This window comes from Micropterus dolomieu, linkage group LG01 (assembly GCF_021292245.1).
Source record: "Micropterus dolomieu isolate WLL.071019.BEF.003 ecotype Adirondacks linkage group LG01, ASM2129224v1, whole genome shotgun sequence".
NCBI lineage: Eukaryota > Metazoa > Chordata > Actinopteri > Centrarchiformes > Centrarchidae > Micropterus > Micropterus dolomieu.
This window is the reverse complement of record NC_060150.1, coordinates 46,229,827-46,247,692: the sequence shown is the minus strand read 5'-3', so window position 1 is coordinate 46,247,692 and position 17,866 is coordinate 46,229,827. Positions and strand designations below refer to the sequence as shown.

At 39.0% G+C, this 17,866-nt stretch overlaps 1 protein-coding gene across 1 annotated transcript in view; it reads right to left on the bottom strand.

Moving 5' to 3' along the window:
• Positions 1-17,866, bottom strand: part of LOC123967520 (sodium channel protein type 4 subunit alpha-like) — a 185,517-nt gene that overhangs the window by 142,368 nt on the left and 25,283 nt on the right. The window contains exons 5-8 of the mRNA XM_046043645.1: positions 17,010-17,099; positions 15,749-15,877; positions 5,372-5,463; positions 1,711-1,953 (exon numbers count right to left, since the gene is read on the bottom strand). Of these exons, the coding sequence (XP_045899601.1) occupies positions 1,711-1,953; positions 5,372-5,463; positions 15,749-15,877; positions 17,010-17,099 (554 nt within the window). The remainder of the gene's footprint in view (positions 1-1,710; positions 1,954-5,371; positions 5,464-15,748; positions 15,878-17,009; positions 17,100-17,866) is intronic.

Below are 17,866 nucleotides of genomic sequence, written 5' to 3'. Positions count from 1 at the left end.
ATAAAGAAAAAAAAGGTGCAGTAGAGCTTAGGTTTCATCTGACAGCAGCGTTAAGTGTTTCCTTAACCCTGACCTCGACCGGCGTGTGTGTGTGTGGGCTGCATGTATGCGCTTATATATACTGTATATGACATACATTATGTTTCCTGGTCAACATGCCTGACATGTCAAATAGTGTATATACCAACTGACCTCACATGACCTCTGTGTGTGTGTGTGTGTGTGTGTGTGTGTGTGTGTGTGTGTGTGTGTGTGTGTGTCACATCTTGTATATGCTATGCTCCTGGTTAACTGCCCAGCTGAACTGCTTGTACACACATCACACCCCTGACAGTGTGTGTGTGTGTGTCTTTATTGACGTCACTTGTAACCACGGTGCCAACGTGGCATTGTCCAGTTCATTTAGGAAACACCAGTCACGACTGCAGCATGAACCACACACACACACACACACACACACACACACACACACACACACACGCCTCTCTACAGAACATACTAGAAGCTTTTCTTGTTCTGCTGCCACCGTCTTGTCTTCAGTGCATCAAGTTACAGGACCAGGAACAGATTTTTTCTTTAATACAGAGGTCATTAATCCAAATTCTCACAGTATTTAAGTAATATATGAATTATTATTTTATCTTATTCATTCTTTTAATGGTTAAATTGAATTTCAGTGAATGTTATATCTTCGTATGATGATCGGAAACATTTTATTACTAAAAAGAGTCAAACGTAAATATGTTGATTCAGACAAAATCTGAATCAGCCTTTAAAAGCCTTCTCCTTAGGTTTATATTCCCACCAGCAACAACAGGACATCCCTTCAGTATCTTCAGTGGCTCTGACACTTGCTGTAACTGTGAAGTTTACTCTTATCATTCATACAGTAGACCAGATCAAATCAGATCACAAAGATAGATCAGTGCAATATGTTTCTGTTGCGCTTATCAGAATAATTGATGATAATGGATAAAGACCGACGAGTTGACTTTTCCGTCATCGACAAAGCTTGAGACCAAACCTGAGCCGCTAAAAACACCTAAAATCAGACAGGACAATTAAAGCTACTGTACTTTTTGAGTTTCACACCAGAACACCTGATTTGCAGGGAAACTCTCTCAGATTTATCTGAGACCCAGTAACAATTTTAAAGTCGAAGGGAGCATGTTTGTGTGAGAGCTCCATCTATCCACCTCGCATTTTTCTCTCATCAGATCTACATTCACATACATGATCCAAAACAGCCATAATGTGCACACATTAATACGATTTTTTAGATAGAAGGTTTAACCCAAAAGAGACCTGGATAACTGAGTGGACGACGGATATCCATCATAACCATGTTTAAGTAACTTTCGCCCTGAGTTCTGTATTTGAGGCACCAAAGCCTGGTCAACAAGTTTAGATTGAAATGTGAAGTTTGAGCTGGGAGGCTGACCAAAGGTGTGGGTTTGAGCAACAATGTCAACCAAGTCACTGACGGTGGGAACGTAGGGGTTAATTATTTATTAATGATGTAAGCAATCCACCCTCTATCTTCAACTTAAATGTAGCAAGACTGAGCTTTTCATCTCACACACCTGAACAAATCCTAATCAAATCTGTAAAAAAATTCAAAATTATGTCCATCCAGGCTTTAAAAAAATACCAAAAGTGATGCCATCGTCAACTCATCATGTCAGTAACAGTTTAAAGTTTGACTCTCACCTTCGTCGTTGATGAAGTCCTTCAGGGAGGCCCAGGTCTTGTTGTTGCAGAAAAAGGAGGTGTTGGCCGGCAGGCTGCCGTTGACGCAGTGCTCCGGGCTGCGAACACATTTTTGCCGCAGGTTTCCCATGAAGAGCTGCAGTCCGATGAGTGCAAAGACGCTCAGACAGAAGACGGTGAGGATCATCACGTCAGCGAGCTTCTTCACTGACTGGATCAGAGCGCCAACGATGGTCTTCAGGCCTGCCAGACCGCCGGGGATGCAAGGACGCAGACGGGATAAATATTTAGGGAGATGTTATTGTGGCCATGAACCCTCATTTAGACCGATTTCAGAAAGAGCTAGCTCAAAATCATTCTTTGACTAAATAAAATATTCTATTTTAAAATTGAATGAAAACAAATGGTTTAAATAAAAGGATCACATATGTTGAACTACTTTAATCAATGGAGCAGGGACCTAAAGATGGCAGCCTACTTAAGTCAAATCAAATCTATCAAATCTTCTAGCCTCTTCCCAATATGCAAAATCCAAAATATTTCACTCCAAATCCAAATGGAGTCACAAACGTTGGAAGAAGCTTAAACACAGCAGTATTTCTTCAGTTTTTGTTTTACAGGAATGTCTTGTCAGTGCCCTTTGAGTCAATCCTAAGGGCAGCCATCTTTCTGTACCATAGTTACTTGAAAATAAAGAACAAAATTCTGCTGTTAGGTGAAAATCTCTGTGGATAAGCGATTCGTCAAGGTAATAATAAACCATCACGGTACGTTGTAAAAGTGAATGTCACATTTCTTGGAAATTTAAGGTTTTCATCTGACAGCAGCTTTTTTGGTTTAAATGTTGTCACTGTGAAGAAAAGTCACCGTCGTCATCACCAACAAAATGCCAAAGCAAATCAGTCCACAAACTCCCCATTAACATCCAGATAAAAACACAACACACACACACGAACATGAACATGAACATGAACAGATGGTTAAAACAGCAGGAACAAAACGCACTCAGAACACAAAGGGTGTAGACAAGCTGACTGTCCACGGCCAATCCAACCAAATCCAAGAAACATCCAAGTTTCTTCTCATACTTTTTTGATCTCTTGAAAGCACTTTTTCGTTCATTAGAAACAGACACTAAACAATTACAGTGTGCATCCAAAATGCATGATGGCTACAAGAATCAACATTGTTCTTGTTAGCATGGAAGTGTCTGTAAGCTAATGAATGAATAGTGTGATTATATTTAGGCTACAGTTATGGCATGCTTTTGACACGTTGTTTCTACTGTGGTGTAGTTATAACATGAGTCAGACATTGTTATAACAAGGCCACTACTATGGCATGACTGCGATGTAATCACGTTTTAAAGCTCTGCATGCTAACATGCACAGTGGAAACATACAGAGGCTAGCCAGCAACAGATTTAGTTCTACATTTTGAAATGAAATATTTGTCTCACTGTGGAAGAAAAAGGATTGGTCTTTAAAAGTTAAAATCGAAGATATAAATGTGTATTTAAACCACAGGACTAAATCCCTTTCAAATTGATTTATAGCTCTTCTAATACAGGGGCAAATAAACAGATCTACATGTAGGATTGGGATCCATTTTGGACCATGTTCCTGATTGGGAAAAGTCAAACCTTTTGTTAGCAATGTAATTATTAATAATAATTACTCATTAGTAAGGTCCGTAGTTGTAGTCAGCACAGTACTATCCCCGGCTGAAGTGACAAACATCACCAGCGGCAGATTATCTCAGCTGTAGCTAATTCATTCTGAAAGTAACTTGATAAAAGGCCAGGATTAAACTTGGCTGTTGTCTGTAAATGGGTGTTTGTACTTGGCCAAGATTGTTTGTTAAGAGAAAGAAGCACCACTCTGTAAGACCACCCTGCGATAATGAGTGGGCTGTGTGTTTTTGCCAGCAGGCTTTCATGAATCTGCATATAAATAACACAACTTTTTAGACTATTAGAAATATCGTGCAGTGCACACGCCAAAGTCCGATTTTCTGTACAAGTAATACGCCAAAACCAGGCTGTACTGTTATTGTGCGGCATGTCCATTGTACATACAAATATCAAAGAGAAATAAATTTCACACAGGAGACAGTTCATGTTCAGAGTGAAAACAATAATCACGTTAAGTTATGCAACATATTTCACTTACTTTTTCCTAAACCTAACCAAACTGAGCCTCACCGGTGAGGTTATGATTTTTCAAGGTTATACGTGGTATTTTGACACATCTGCTCTCCACAGAAGTTAATGGGACGTATTAGCATTTCCAACACATTCTCACTCCCAACTCATCACATATAGACGCTTAGTCAAGGCCTCTTGGCTTCGCTTTTTAACACCCTGGGTACTTCTTTAGCGTTGTTTTTGGACGTGTAGGGCCAAGTTAGCAACAATAAATATGCAACGTCCAGCTAGACTGTCAAAATGAAACTAGTGGTCAATGTGAAGCGTCGCAAGATCATCGTTAATATGCAACTTACTTTAATACAAACATTCAATGCTGATTTTTTGTTTCACACGGGAAACGAACACCAGTCTCCTGGCCCTCTCGTCCACCCCAACCACCTCCTTACTTGGACATCTCTGTTAAATATCCCACACCTACCTTTAATGTTCATAAATGACCCTACAGGGCTTCCCACAGTGTGTTGGACCATGACGCTAAGGGACTCCCCACTGCTTTGCAAACTGACGCCAATAGCCCTTGACCATGCGTACATTAGATTACATTCTTCATTGTCCTTTTCAGGAACTTTGTTTCCACTATCTATACCTACATCTATACGACATCAACATACCTAACAGCATACTATTAGATCAATACATTTTATACACAAATTGACACCAAACCAAACATACGTTTTACTTAGCGAGTGCTTTTTTTGAGGAGTGCTATGGCAGAGGAGATAAATCTCCTGCTATAGCGAGTCTGTTTCCAGGCCAGGGATCTACTGTATATCTACGACCTGATGGTAGCAGAGTGAAGAATGTGTTCAGAGAATGACTGATTTATGTATTATTATGTGTGCTTTCCGAAAAAAAAAAAAAAAAGACGTGTTGGGCGTTATAATGCATTGGTGTATCACCTGCACACAAAACTGAACTTTGGGATGTGCACTACATGCAATTTGAAAGTGTATATGAGACCGGGTTGGTCTTTGCAGTCCAACAAGAGTGGCGACTCCTCTGTATAGAAACGATCTAGCCCGTCACTTAACATAAAATTTCAGGAGTCACAATCTCCCAGTTTAACTTTCATAATGTAATAATTTATCAACTTTAATGGACTTAATGGTAAAACAGGCCCATATTTTAAAATACGAATGGTTAACATACACACTTGTGAATTTAGCTGCAATGGCTTTCGTTAAGCATCACTCGTGTATCATTGCTTCACTCTTGGTTTGTTGCTGTTTGCTGTCTGCTGTCCACTCACCACCAATTATCAAGGAGACTTCATTGCTTCTTTCTGCATACTACCTACACATATATGTACTTTATCAAAGTTTATTTAAAATAAAAGATAGTATAATTTCAGTAGGTAGTATGCAGAATGAGATTTCAAACGCAGCCACTTCCAGCAGAGGCCGGCCGGGAGGGCTGTGTTTGATATTCCCTCCCCTGCGTTCGCTTCCTCACCTGGGATGACAGAGATGGTTTTGAGCGCTCGCAGCACCCTGAACGTCCTTAAGGCTGACACATTACCCAGGTCCACAAACTCAGTCACATATCTGCAACAAGCCGGGAGACAGAAGCACAAGAACAGACACACACAGAAGGGTATGACCACACTGAGCAACAACGAGCCGACACAGAGGGATAGTAAAAATGGAGATACTGAGAGAGACAGAGAGATACAGTAGAGACAGGCCAGGTCGGACGGCAACGGTAGAGGTTCACGCCTGGGAAAAGTAGTTGGGAAATCAGATGGTCAAAGCTGCTCACATGGAAACAAACTGGAGACGAACTCAACACTTTTTCAGATCTTCAGGTCTTGAAGAAGAGCTAATAATAGCTAATATGATGTTGTTATGATAGGTGTCAACTCATAAATATATTTGAGTTTAAGTTAGATCTGCAATTAATGTTTATTTTGATTATCAACTACGCTGCTAAATTGAGCTGTTAATATTTCTCAGGTTCAAGTTCAGCTGTATTTTTTTTTTATTTCAAACATGAAAAAGCTCAATTATTCTCAATTAATCCATTTATTCTTTGGTCCAATGTCGTAAAATAGTGAAAAATGCCATCACAGGTTCACAGTGCCAGAGTTGATGTCTGTAGCTAAGTTTAGCTTTGTTCCAAAACCTAAAGACATTATGTCTGTTATGGTTTAAGAATAAGATAAGAAGAAAATATTCACATCTGAGAATTGCAAACCAGTAAATTTTTGGAATTTATGCTTAAAAAAAAATTCAATTGTTGCTAATTAATTTTCTGTCAATCAACGAATCAATTAGCTTTAGAGCAAATGATACCAGCATGGCCATTTTTACGCAATTAATTGCTAAAATATACTGCTAGTCCAGATTCATAGCATTGACGATAACTGGAAAATAGAGGAAAAAAAACAAACAGGGAATGTCAAACTTAACTGCCGTGTTTTTGCAAATCAAACAGTTAGCATGCTTTATGCTAATTCTAAAGCAACTGTTTCCCTTATTAGCTAACATTAACATTTAGCTTAATGCTACGGAACACTTGCTAATTACTTGCATACCTACACAACTTATCTGGTTAGCAAATACAGTAATGTTACACTTATTTCTCAAAAATTAATATGTGCAATATGCCTCACGGCCGATGTGCTAAAAGGTAGGGTTAGCTTCCCTTGTTTTGCTGCAACGTAACAAACAGTGGCGTTTTATACGGATGCTGAAGGGTACCTTTAGCGTAAAATCATTACGCTTTGTTTATAAGGTATAGAATAAATATTAAACAAAGTTCCTGTAATGTTAGAAAACAGCTGTTTTAGTACGTTATGTCAGTAAATATGCACAAACAGTATTTCTTAGTAGCCAACATTAACTGTAGGCAATTGATTAGGAAACATCTCTCTTGCTTTTCAGGGTTAATTTAATCCAACAAATCAATCAAGTTATTATCTTATCTTTTAAGGTTTTTCCAACTGGTTTGAAAAGTGTACTCTAGTTAATCTGTCAGTATTAACAACAACTATTGTTTGCTTATCATCAATTTTGCCTGAAATGTGCTAATTAGCAAAGTTATGTTACACATTTACGTTATATACGAGCCACAAAGGCACTTTGAAGGTGTTTAAAATCTCCAGTTAAGGATCATGTGTTCAGCTTTTACCTATCTGACTTTTCCTTCTTCACTGTGTCATCAGTTCAGATCAGGTGATTACACCGCTGACCCCTGTTTGGGCAGAGAGTGGGAAGTGGGCTGGGGGCTGGTGCTGCAAGACACGGCAGACATGGGACGAACAAGAGAGGACGTTCATGACGACGTTACGATGGCGAGTGTTTTTTTTTTCTGTCCCTTTTCGCCCCCTGGTGCTGGTGAGGCCTTACCTGGGATGACTGAGATAGTTTTCAGGGCTCTCAGCACTCTAAAGGTTCTCAGCGCCTGCAGGTTCCCTACTTTGATAAACTCTGTTAACAGCCTGTAGGGTGCAGTGTGGTGGTTGTCAACATACAACAAAAGAAGAAAAACATAGGAAAGTCTGAAAATACTGTGATGATGATTTCAAAGTGCAACCCTAATTTGGTACACCAACAGCGCACCAAAACCTGCTGTGAACTGTTTTCAGTTTTAAATCACCAACAGAGAGGTTGCGGCTAATTCGGGGGTGACATTTTCTACTATAATACAATCAGGTAATGCATTTTTACAGATTTGGAAATTAACAAGATGATATAATATCTGAAACCTAACCTATGTTAGAAGTTAATATTGTGATGAATATTTGCATATATACACTGAACAAAATTATAAATGCAACACTTTTGTTAATGCCCCCATTCATTGTGAGCTAAACTTAAGGATTTAAGACTCTATGTACACAAAAGCCTATTTCTCTCAATATTGTTCACAAATCTGTCAAAATCCGTGGTAGTGAGCACTTCTCCTTTGCTGAGATAATCCATCCACTTCACAGGTGTGGCATATCAAGATGCTGATCAGGCAGCATGGGTATTGCACAGGTGTGCCTCAGGCTGGCCACAATAAAAGGCCACTCCAGAAAGTCTTAGATCTTTGAGTTCAGCTCATGATGAATGGGGGGAAAAAACAAAAGTTTTGCCTTTATAATTTTGTTCATTGTATATATATATGTCCAAATTTATTTAGCTTTTCAACATCTTAATTATACAAGCAACTAAGTCAATCATAATGAAGGCATCATATATTTGTCATTGTCATGGCAAATATAATCAGACCACTCAAACATGTCATATTGTCAACAGATAAGTAAGAAGAAATTGCAGCACAAGAAGGCCACAAATACTTCAATGATAATTTGAGATTGCCCCATTCCCGTCTTCCTAAATTGTTTCGGTACAAATCATTGCGAGGCTACAGGCAACCCTTTTTCCCAAAAATTATGTTTATTTATTTATGTTTTCCAGTCAAAGAAAGAGCTCCATTCTTGCAGGGCTGTTAAAGACAGTACCATTAGGGGTAACGCCAAGCCTGTTGTCATGTCTGGACTGTATATTTTAATTAAATTTACCATGATAGTTGGAAATCCTCCACAAATACAATGACCTTGCCATTGGCAGTGTGACAATTAAGGAAATTGGTTTTGTTGCAAAAAGGGCACACGAAAACTTAATACAAATATAAACTGTACATTTAAGATCCAACTGTGAGGGAATATCACTGCATTTCATTGCTTCAAAATTACTTAAAAGGTATGCTCCTCACAAATGTATATGTTTGTGTGTACATAAATGAACATGAAAATGTTGAACTGCAGATGTACAATAGTATGGTACAGATTATTTTATTTAAGATAACCCTGTTCAGGCACCTTCTATGTTAATTGGAAAATCTGTTAAATTCAAACTTGGTTGAAACCAAAAAGAAACCTATAAGAAAAAGTAATAATTTCCATCAATAGTGTATGAAGAGCTTGCTGTGAAGGTCCCATTTCTCTCCCCTTTAGACTGAATCAGGTGAGGCAGGAAGGGTGCCAAACGACGGCGGCCATTTTGGGACCCCGGTTAGATTGAGTCATCTGATCCCGAGCTGTTAACGGCCCTCCATTACGGCTCATATTTCACCGCCGTTGACTGGCAGGCTGATTGAATTACAGTGTAGGGGGGGTGCAGCAGCCGTAACAGGCCGTTTAGATGCAGGTCGAGATGACCAGTAGATAGAACCAGTGACGGCAGAGACACTTTACACCGGAGAGGCCAAAGGATCGCTTCTGCCCTGGCGGTAATGTGTCCATAGCGTGTTACATATTAATACTGTATGTTATCCATGTTTTAATGGGTCAGTTGGTTACAAACCTTTTTGTCTTTTTGTTACTTGGCTTTAAATGAAGTCACTGATTAATTCTATCCTGAAAAAAGGTGATGCGGCCGGTTATTGGCTTCCCCACTTTGGCCTTCCCACCAATTTAAGATAAAAACAAACATTTTGCGGTGTTTATTTCTGAAAACCACCTTTCTAGATGAGGCTTTGCACTGTTTTAGGGGTGACATGCAGGTTTTGAATAGGTTAAAAGATAAAATGTGTGGCTGGCAAGTATTTATCCTGTAGAAACTTCAACTTAAAAATAATCAAATTTATTTAAACTCAAACTTTTGCTCTTTGGCAAAGTTTTCCAGCTGCTGGACCTCCATACAATTTAAAAAGGAAAAAATGGAAAGGAATAATCTAAATGCAACATCTAAATATGTGATTTTAATTTTTCAGATATCCTTTGAGATGTTGTATGTGGGAGCAAACCAATTTGGGTCAGTTGTCTAAATTACTGTTATCCATAGGGAAACACCACTGTGACTCCTTCCACCTCCTTCATAGAGCAAAACCTCAGTTCGCTTTGTTATGGAGCGTTCACACTAAATATACAAACCGTTCTCATCCAAGGGCGTCACATATAGACACTTTGCCAAGACCCCTTGACATTGCTTTTTAATGCCCTTTAGTTGTTGTTTTTGTACGTGTGGGGCTCGCTGATCAAGAATAAATATGATGTGAAACATCGCAATTAGGTTAGGTTTAGGCACCAAAACTTACATGACTTAAATTACGTAACTCTACTTACGTAGCTTCACTAAAAGGAATCAATGTTGGCATTTTCTTTCACATGGGAAACGAACACCGGTCTCCTGGGTAAAAGTCCAGTATTTTTCCCACCCGTCCTACCCAACCATCTCCTTACTCAGACTTTTCTGTTAATTATACTTTTAGCGTTGATCAATGGCGCTAAATGTGCCATGTAAGTTGGTACCAGACTTTGAAAGATGTGACAAAGCGTAGGTATTTGACCCTCTGGGAATGAGAGCAGCTTGAATGTGCATTATTCACACATATTAAATTGCTGGATTGTCTTTGTTTGCTGGAATCAGTCAGTGTAAAAACTGCACAACCATAGCTAGCTGCAACATATGCATAAATCAGGTGTGTTATGTTATTTCGGTCTCATACTAATTTTCTTGTATCCAAATCTCCATGAATTAAACTTAAACTGGGAAACTGGGCCACCACTAAAAATTTGCTTTACATTAAATCTGACAACACCATCAGGGAAATGGAAGAGTAAGAGTTGATGACAGTCAATGTTCTGCTTGATTAGAGTCTCATGTCTTTATGGTAATATTTTTTAATTAACCTTGAGGAGATTTATTGGTGATTTTATTAAGCTAAGAAGATATAAAATGTTGCACCTTTAATGCTGTGAAAATGGCTGACGAGTCTGCTGCTGCTGGTCTGGTGATGGCAGCCATTAACATGTCATTACACCAGCAATATCAGTAATACAGGGGTGGGCCGAGTGTGTGTGTGTGTGTGTGTGTGTGTGTGTGTGTGTGTGTGTGTGTGTGCAGGGGAGGGTGATGGACTTTGTTACCATGGGAATCCTGACTCAATGGGATGGGAGGAGAGCATCAATCAGACCTTTAGTGTGTGTGTGTGTGTGTGTGTGTGTGTGTCCATTTACCAACCATCACTCTGGTTTTAATAAAGCTCGGGCAACAGAGGGGTGATGTGTCAGGGGCGGAGTGTGTGTCTATGTGTTTGCAGATGTGTCCATACAAACTATCATGGTATTGATAGTGCATGTGTTTTTGTGTATATGACCACACATTCACATGTTCTCCATCCTCAGTGTGTATGTGTGTGTGTGTGTGTGTATGGGGGGGGGGGGGGGGGGGGGGGGGTGACTTATGTGTTCCTGTCCTGCTAAAGATCCATCTGACCACAGGACGTTCAAGGACACACGCCTACTGACTGGTGTGTGTGTCACTGCGAGGCCAAACGAGAGATCAACACTTTTTCACCAAACGACAGACAGAGTTTATGAAAGTCTGTTTTGAGGTAAACCTGTAGCCTTTATTTGTGTAAATTTAATATATTCAAGAAAAATGTTGATATTGTTTTCATAAAAATTTAGAGCGACCCCCACAAGAAGGAGTACATTTTGATAAATTAGTCACTTGCATGCTAAATATATGTATTTCCTTCTCTCAATTTAGTAATTAAAACTCTCAAATGAGTGGATAATTGGTGCTTGTGGGCTACTAAATCAAACCCTCCATTTACTTAATTTAGTCCCTCAAATTAACAGCTTAATTCATTTGTCTGTATTGTCGCCACAGACTCACTGCAGGCCTCTTAAATTTGATAGATGTATCTCATTAACATCACATATGTTCTGTGGACATTAAGTTAATAATTTTAGGAAATCTGCACCATCATCATTATATTTTTTTATGGCGGATAATACAGCAAAATCTTTAACCTCGTGAATTATGTTTAAGGGAAGTTAGAAATAAAAGTTGTGTTAAAAAACCGAAATCAGAAGTGAATGTGTGTGTGACTGTATAAAAGTGCAAGATCAACATAAACCTGGACTAAACCCAAGTCAGTAGAAGCTGGTATTTTGCAGGAAGATCTCTCTTCTCTTTCTAACTGTCTTTTTTATAATTTCTTTCACTTTTCATGAACAATGGAGTCAAATATTATGGATTTCTTCCAGGAGAAACTGTAAAAATGTGCATTGTTATTCCCATATTTTAACATTATAACGTCCCCTCCTCTCTTTTCACTCCACCTTCAACTGTGGCCGTTCCTAACAATTATAAACATTTTGGATTTCCAACATGGTCGGATGACACGTCTTACTAACTAGACTCAAAAAACTCTTTTGTCTTAGGTCAGAGGCTCACGTATAACAAAAACTTCCACCCATATAAAATTATAATAAAAGACAAACAATTCCATAACTAAATAAGAGAAGGTGTGCAAAGCTGTAGTGACAGTCTATTTAGTCTTGTTTTAAATAGATATTGCAGGGGGAATAAAACAGTTTTTGTGAGTTCTCGTTTTTCCCCAGAGGTGCTTTGAAGCAGCGGCCTGATGGAAGTGGCCATAAGGACTCTGCCTTTCTTTTTACCGCGTGACTGTGAAGGTCTAAATGTTGTTTTTTGAGCAGTGCCGGCGATTATTGTTTTATGGTTGAATATTGTTGATTTTCTCTCTGATAAAGTTGTACAAGGATGCCATATTAAGTTTTATTTATTTTTTTTCTTCGTTATTATCAAAAAAGGCAACACCGGCCATCATCGTACCCTAACTTAGTGTTTTCGTTGCATAAACCACATGTGAACGTTTGTCTTTGGTGTTTCCATGAAGCTGTTGAAAATATCTGGATGAAATGTGTCTGCGTCTGTTTGGCCAGTTATCTAAAAAGAGAGGAGGCAGACGCTGACCTACTGAATGCAGACAGAATGTAAAGTACATCACCAGCAGATAACCGTTTTAATGGTGAATTTGTCCTTTAAGTGAAGCCATTTCTCCCACTGAGGTATTTGGTGGCAGGCCATCCGACCATTTTAAGGGCACCTTCATCAAGGCGCTTCAATTTACCGGGCGGCTGCAGTGGAGGTGACAGCGCTTCATTACACCACGAGCTAACCTCAGAGTCGAGCCTCGGGGTCAACTATTGATCCAATCGGTTCATTCTGAACGTTTATCTTCCCTGGCGGCGCCGCACGCTTCCCACGTCCCTCCTTCCGCTCCCCAGCTCTCTGATTGATCGCCACCTGATCGCTAACCAAACCAAACGCAGTGATTTTCCATCAGTCAGTCCATTGCTGAAGTGGACAGGTCAAGATCTTTTCCTTTCTGAGACAAAACGCTGGGCTGCTGCGTGCAGAGTGGGCGTCAGAGGGAAAAGAGGCTGCAGTGTCTGTGTATTGTTTTCTCAGTCAAAAGAAAATGGTTTGACGGTTTGACAGTCATTTATGTGCGGAGTGAGTTTACAGAGCCTTTGGGCCTTTCAAACCTGTAATTTGGAAAATGCATGGGTGTCACTGAAGAAACCACTTGTTTTTCTATAAAACACTGAGTAAAGTTGTCTTATTAATCAAGCGTATTGTGTCTTTTTGTCATTTCTTCACATTGACTTGGTTTGTTTGGGAGTTTTAGTTAGATATTCGATATATTCAACTGTCCTCGGTTGTCTGTGATACTTTACTTTAAATGTTTTGGGGTTTTGTCTTAAAGTACAGAGTTTACTGTAGATTTAAAAATATATTGAACTCACACAAGGCCGTTTTAAAAAGGAAAGACAGAATTTTGAAAGTGATGTTAATAATCGCCAAAACCAAGTAGGAGAGCAGCAATATAGGTTGCATCACAATCAGTTATTAAAAGTACCATTCTGGTATATTTAGACATGTTAAATACCCACTATTTTTACTCTCAAGTTTTTGACTTACAGCCGAGAGATAATCCATAAAGTGAATGGTTAATACTCCAGTTGTGGTCATGTTTCTGCCCTAAAAACCACAAATTACTGTTACTATGAGGATTATCACTTTATCTGAGCAGGTGTGTAATCCTTAAAGTTATTCTTGGATAGGACCCCCCCCCGTCTCCCTCCAACCACACAGGACAGACTGCAGTGTGATGAGATTAAATTCAAGGAGAGCGGATTCAGCAGTTAGAGCAAACAAACATGACATTTACAGTGAAATGTCCAAAATATTTGAAACACCTCCTGCTTTTCTGAGGGAAAACCAGTGATAAGCCATTAAACTTAAATCCTAAATTATTACAATGAAGATACCAGATAAGACAGTATTTAGTAAAACTCCCAATACAATATAAAAATAAAGCATAAATGCATTTAAAAGTATTTACTTAAAAGTAAAAGTACAGAATCAGCAAAATGTTCTTGTTAAGTCCTTAAATATTATTATATAACATTTAGATATATTTGATTATTTTACTGGTACACTGTGTAGCCTCTTTACATTGAATCCCTGTTTGTTTTAGCATTGCTTTCAATATCTTATTGATTACTTTTATGGCTCCAGATTATATTTTACACTTTTTAATCATGAACTATTGTGTAGTTTCAGGTCTTAAGGCAGGGGCCTTTTGGCTCACCCTGAGTCCAGGCTGAAAACTAAAGGGGACAGAGCTTTTTTTGTCAGGGCTCTGGAACAACCTGCCCGGGGAAAATAGGCTGTCTGAGTCAGTGTCTTCTTTTAAGTCTCCTCTAAAGAGCACTTTTATCAGAAAACCTATCCGGATTATATCTGAGCTGCCTGCTTATTTTATTATCTTTCTTTCTCCCTCATGTATTTTATCATTCACTGTGGTATTTCACTTCACCTTTCTCTCTGTGACTTTGTTTTGATAAGTGCTCTGTAAACAAAGGTTGTAATAATTGCACATTTTTATATTGTAGCTGGTCATTTTTACTAGTTGTTACACTACTGGGTAGGTTCATGATAAAGCATCATATTTTGTGATCATGTATTTATCTATATAATGTAATTAGTGGAGTAAAAAGTACAATATTTTGTTATATAGTGGAGTGTAAATAAAACAAATGTCAGAAATCAAAGTACTTGAGTAAAATACATAATGACTTTGATTGACTGTGTAGACAAGAAACATGTACTTGCATCACTGCCCAGATTTATTTTTTGATCCACCCATACTTCTGCTTATTAAGTGTATTAATGATATATGATGCTGCAGCCTGAAGTTTGTTTTTTCTTTCTTTCTTCGGCCCAATCATTCGGACTGACAGCACAATGAGACAAAGTTCTGTAGTTAGAGAGCCGAGTTTCTCCTTACTTTGCAAATGTGTCTGAGTTTAACAAATGCCTGTCTGCTTAGCTGACTTAAAATCATACATTTTCAAGTATATGTACCTCAACTGCAGAGACAGGCTTGTATAAGTGTTTATTTTTAATTCCATAGCTTTAATCCCACCAGTACAACAGAGTCATGTCAGACTCACCACCCTGCTGACTTTCTGTTTTGAACTCACATGCTGATTAATTCCACCCTGTTCTACTTTGCACTTCTTTTCCTGCAAAGATGTTTCACATTAAAAGCCTTCCAGCAGCTGAAATTACATAATCACTTTCCATTTCTGGTGGGCTTTTAATTTGAAACACGAACGGGAAGTATTGATTGTACTGTAGCATGACACCAAATTAAGCTAAGGTCTGTTTCATATGTTTTTGAGGCCTTTCCTCAAATTCGTAGAAACCTGAATCTTTTCTTAAATATCTGTACCAACTCAAATTCATGTATCATCTATTAACCTGCAACATTTTCTACTGTATTACCTCTTTCCTTTTCATAATTCAAATGGGTTTGCTTTCTATTTTCAGTATTTATTAGGTTTTCTTTTTTATTGCCTCTTGATTTGTGAAATTTAAAACTACAAATAGGTGAATGAGAAGCTTACACTTTGTAATCCATAGAGATATCGATGAACGTGCTAAGATACTTGTGAAGCACTGGGAGAAACTTTATAATGTGTGAATATTGTGTGTGTGTGTGTGTTTGACTCACGCCATGACGATGACGCTAAAGTCGAGCCAGTTCCAGGGGTCCCTCAGGAAGGTGAAGGGTCCCACACAGAAACCCCTCGCCAAGATCTTTATGAGAGACTCGAATGTATAGATACCTGTGAAGGTATACCTGAGAGAGTGGGGGGAATGAAAAGAGAAAGGGAGGGCATTAAGAGAAATAGAAGTAAAAAGAATAAGGTCAACAATGGAGAGGGAAGAGGAACGAAGAATTCGGGGGAGATAAATGGAAATAAAGGAGGAAGGAGACAGAAACAAAGGGAAGAGAGGGAAAAAGAAGAGAGAGACAGAGACGGGAGGGAACAAAGACAAATGTTAGGAGAGAAATGTTAAGGACGAACAGAAAGGCCAGGAGGAGGAGGCGGAAAGGAGGATGAGAAAGAGGGAAGAAAGGAGAAGAGAGAGAGAGAAAAGCAGGATTATTATTCATAGAATCAGCAGAGCCTCGACTTGCAGCCAAACATCCTTCACTTATTTATTTTGTCCCCAGAAACAAGTTTGACCCAACAGGGTGTCAACTCAAGCGTACAAAGACAGACAGACAGGAGGGAGGCAGTCACGTCAGCAGCAGCCGCTGGAAACCAGTGCTGAAATACTTTCAAGGGTCACAAAAATACACATTTTCACCAGTCCCCCTTGTGGTATCAAGGTATTAATATAGTTTAACTGGCAAAGTTTTTAAACAACATTTTAAGACAATCCTAATTTTCATACCTAAACAACAAAATAAGTCAATTATCAAGAGTCATATACGACCGTTTTCCAAAACTACTTATATGGCCTTTAAAGAAAATTACAAGGACATATATGAACGTTCATGTATTACCAGCGTTTACAAATTACATTATGTAAGTGACATTTAACACGTGGTGAATAACTTTAGGAAAAGATTATGTAAGTCACCTACAAAATGTTATTTACCTTAAAACCTTTGACTTTCACCCTGGGTCTACTGAGTTAAAATGGCATTAGTCTAAAAATAAGCTTTACACTTTGATCACCACAGTTTGTGCAGAATGATCAGCCAAATTTCTCCCTCTGAACTGGTCTCCCTCCACCCTGCCTCATAAGTTCCTTTCTTTGTCCTGGTTGCCTTTGCACCATCAGACCACAGTGTACTGGCATCTCCTGGCAGCACTACATTCAACAGCAGTTAGACAGTGTGTGGGAATCCCCTCCCAAAGTTGACTGAGCTTTGACTGAGGGATACAACTGGCCAAAGACAGACAGACAGGTGTACTTACTCCAGGTATTTGGCCCAGTACGCCGGCTCGGACATGGCCATGAAGCAGCAGTTGGTCAGGATGGTGCACATGATGAACAAACTGAACAACGTGAGTAGGTTAAGGAAAAAGGAGGCTTCACATTATATTCACACCTGCAGTAACACCACATACAGCACATGATAGAAAGAAAAACAGAATGTGTCATTATATTATTATACAGGAATCCCAAGAGTCACACAGGTGGTGTGTGTGGTAGTCGCACAACCTCTGCAGCGCAAAGGGATTCAATTCCAGTTACAATGCGTGCAAGAAACTCACAATGACAAAAGCAGCCCTCTCACAACATTTTAATGGAACAAATCCACAATCTGTCCCTTAGTTCTAACCAACCATGCATCAAAATGAAATTAGAGATTAAAAAAAAGTCACATGTCCCTCCAGGAAGTTTTCTCTGGCAGCAGGACTGGGGTGGTGACTCTAGATATGTTCAGGAGCCCATTGTCTCATAATCCATCTTGAATTTGGGATCAGGTGGAGAAATCATTTACTGGGTAACACCTGTTACAAAGTGCTAAATATTATATAAGTAACAGTCAAGAAAACACGTCATAAAAGTCCGAAGTTTGACCTGTTATTACCTCAAATTTGTGAAACACTTTTTATAGTTTGTTGCATAGCAGGTGACTGGGGTTTAGCACAGAGGACAAAAATTGCTAGAAAGAGAATTCGACAGTCGATTGAGTGTACTTTTCTGTGATTTACGGCTCTTAGTCACTGTGGAGAAGAGCACCAAGTCAAATGTAAAATGGAAATGTCGTCAGTGTAATGTTGGCGATCGAGCAACTGAAGCTTTTATGACTTGCTCCCTCATTGTG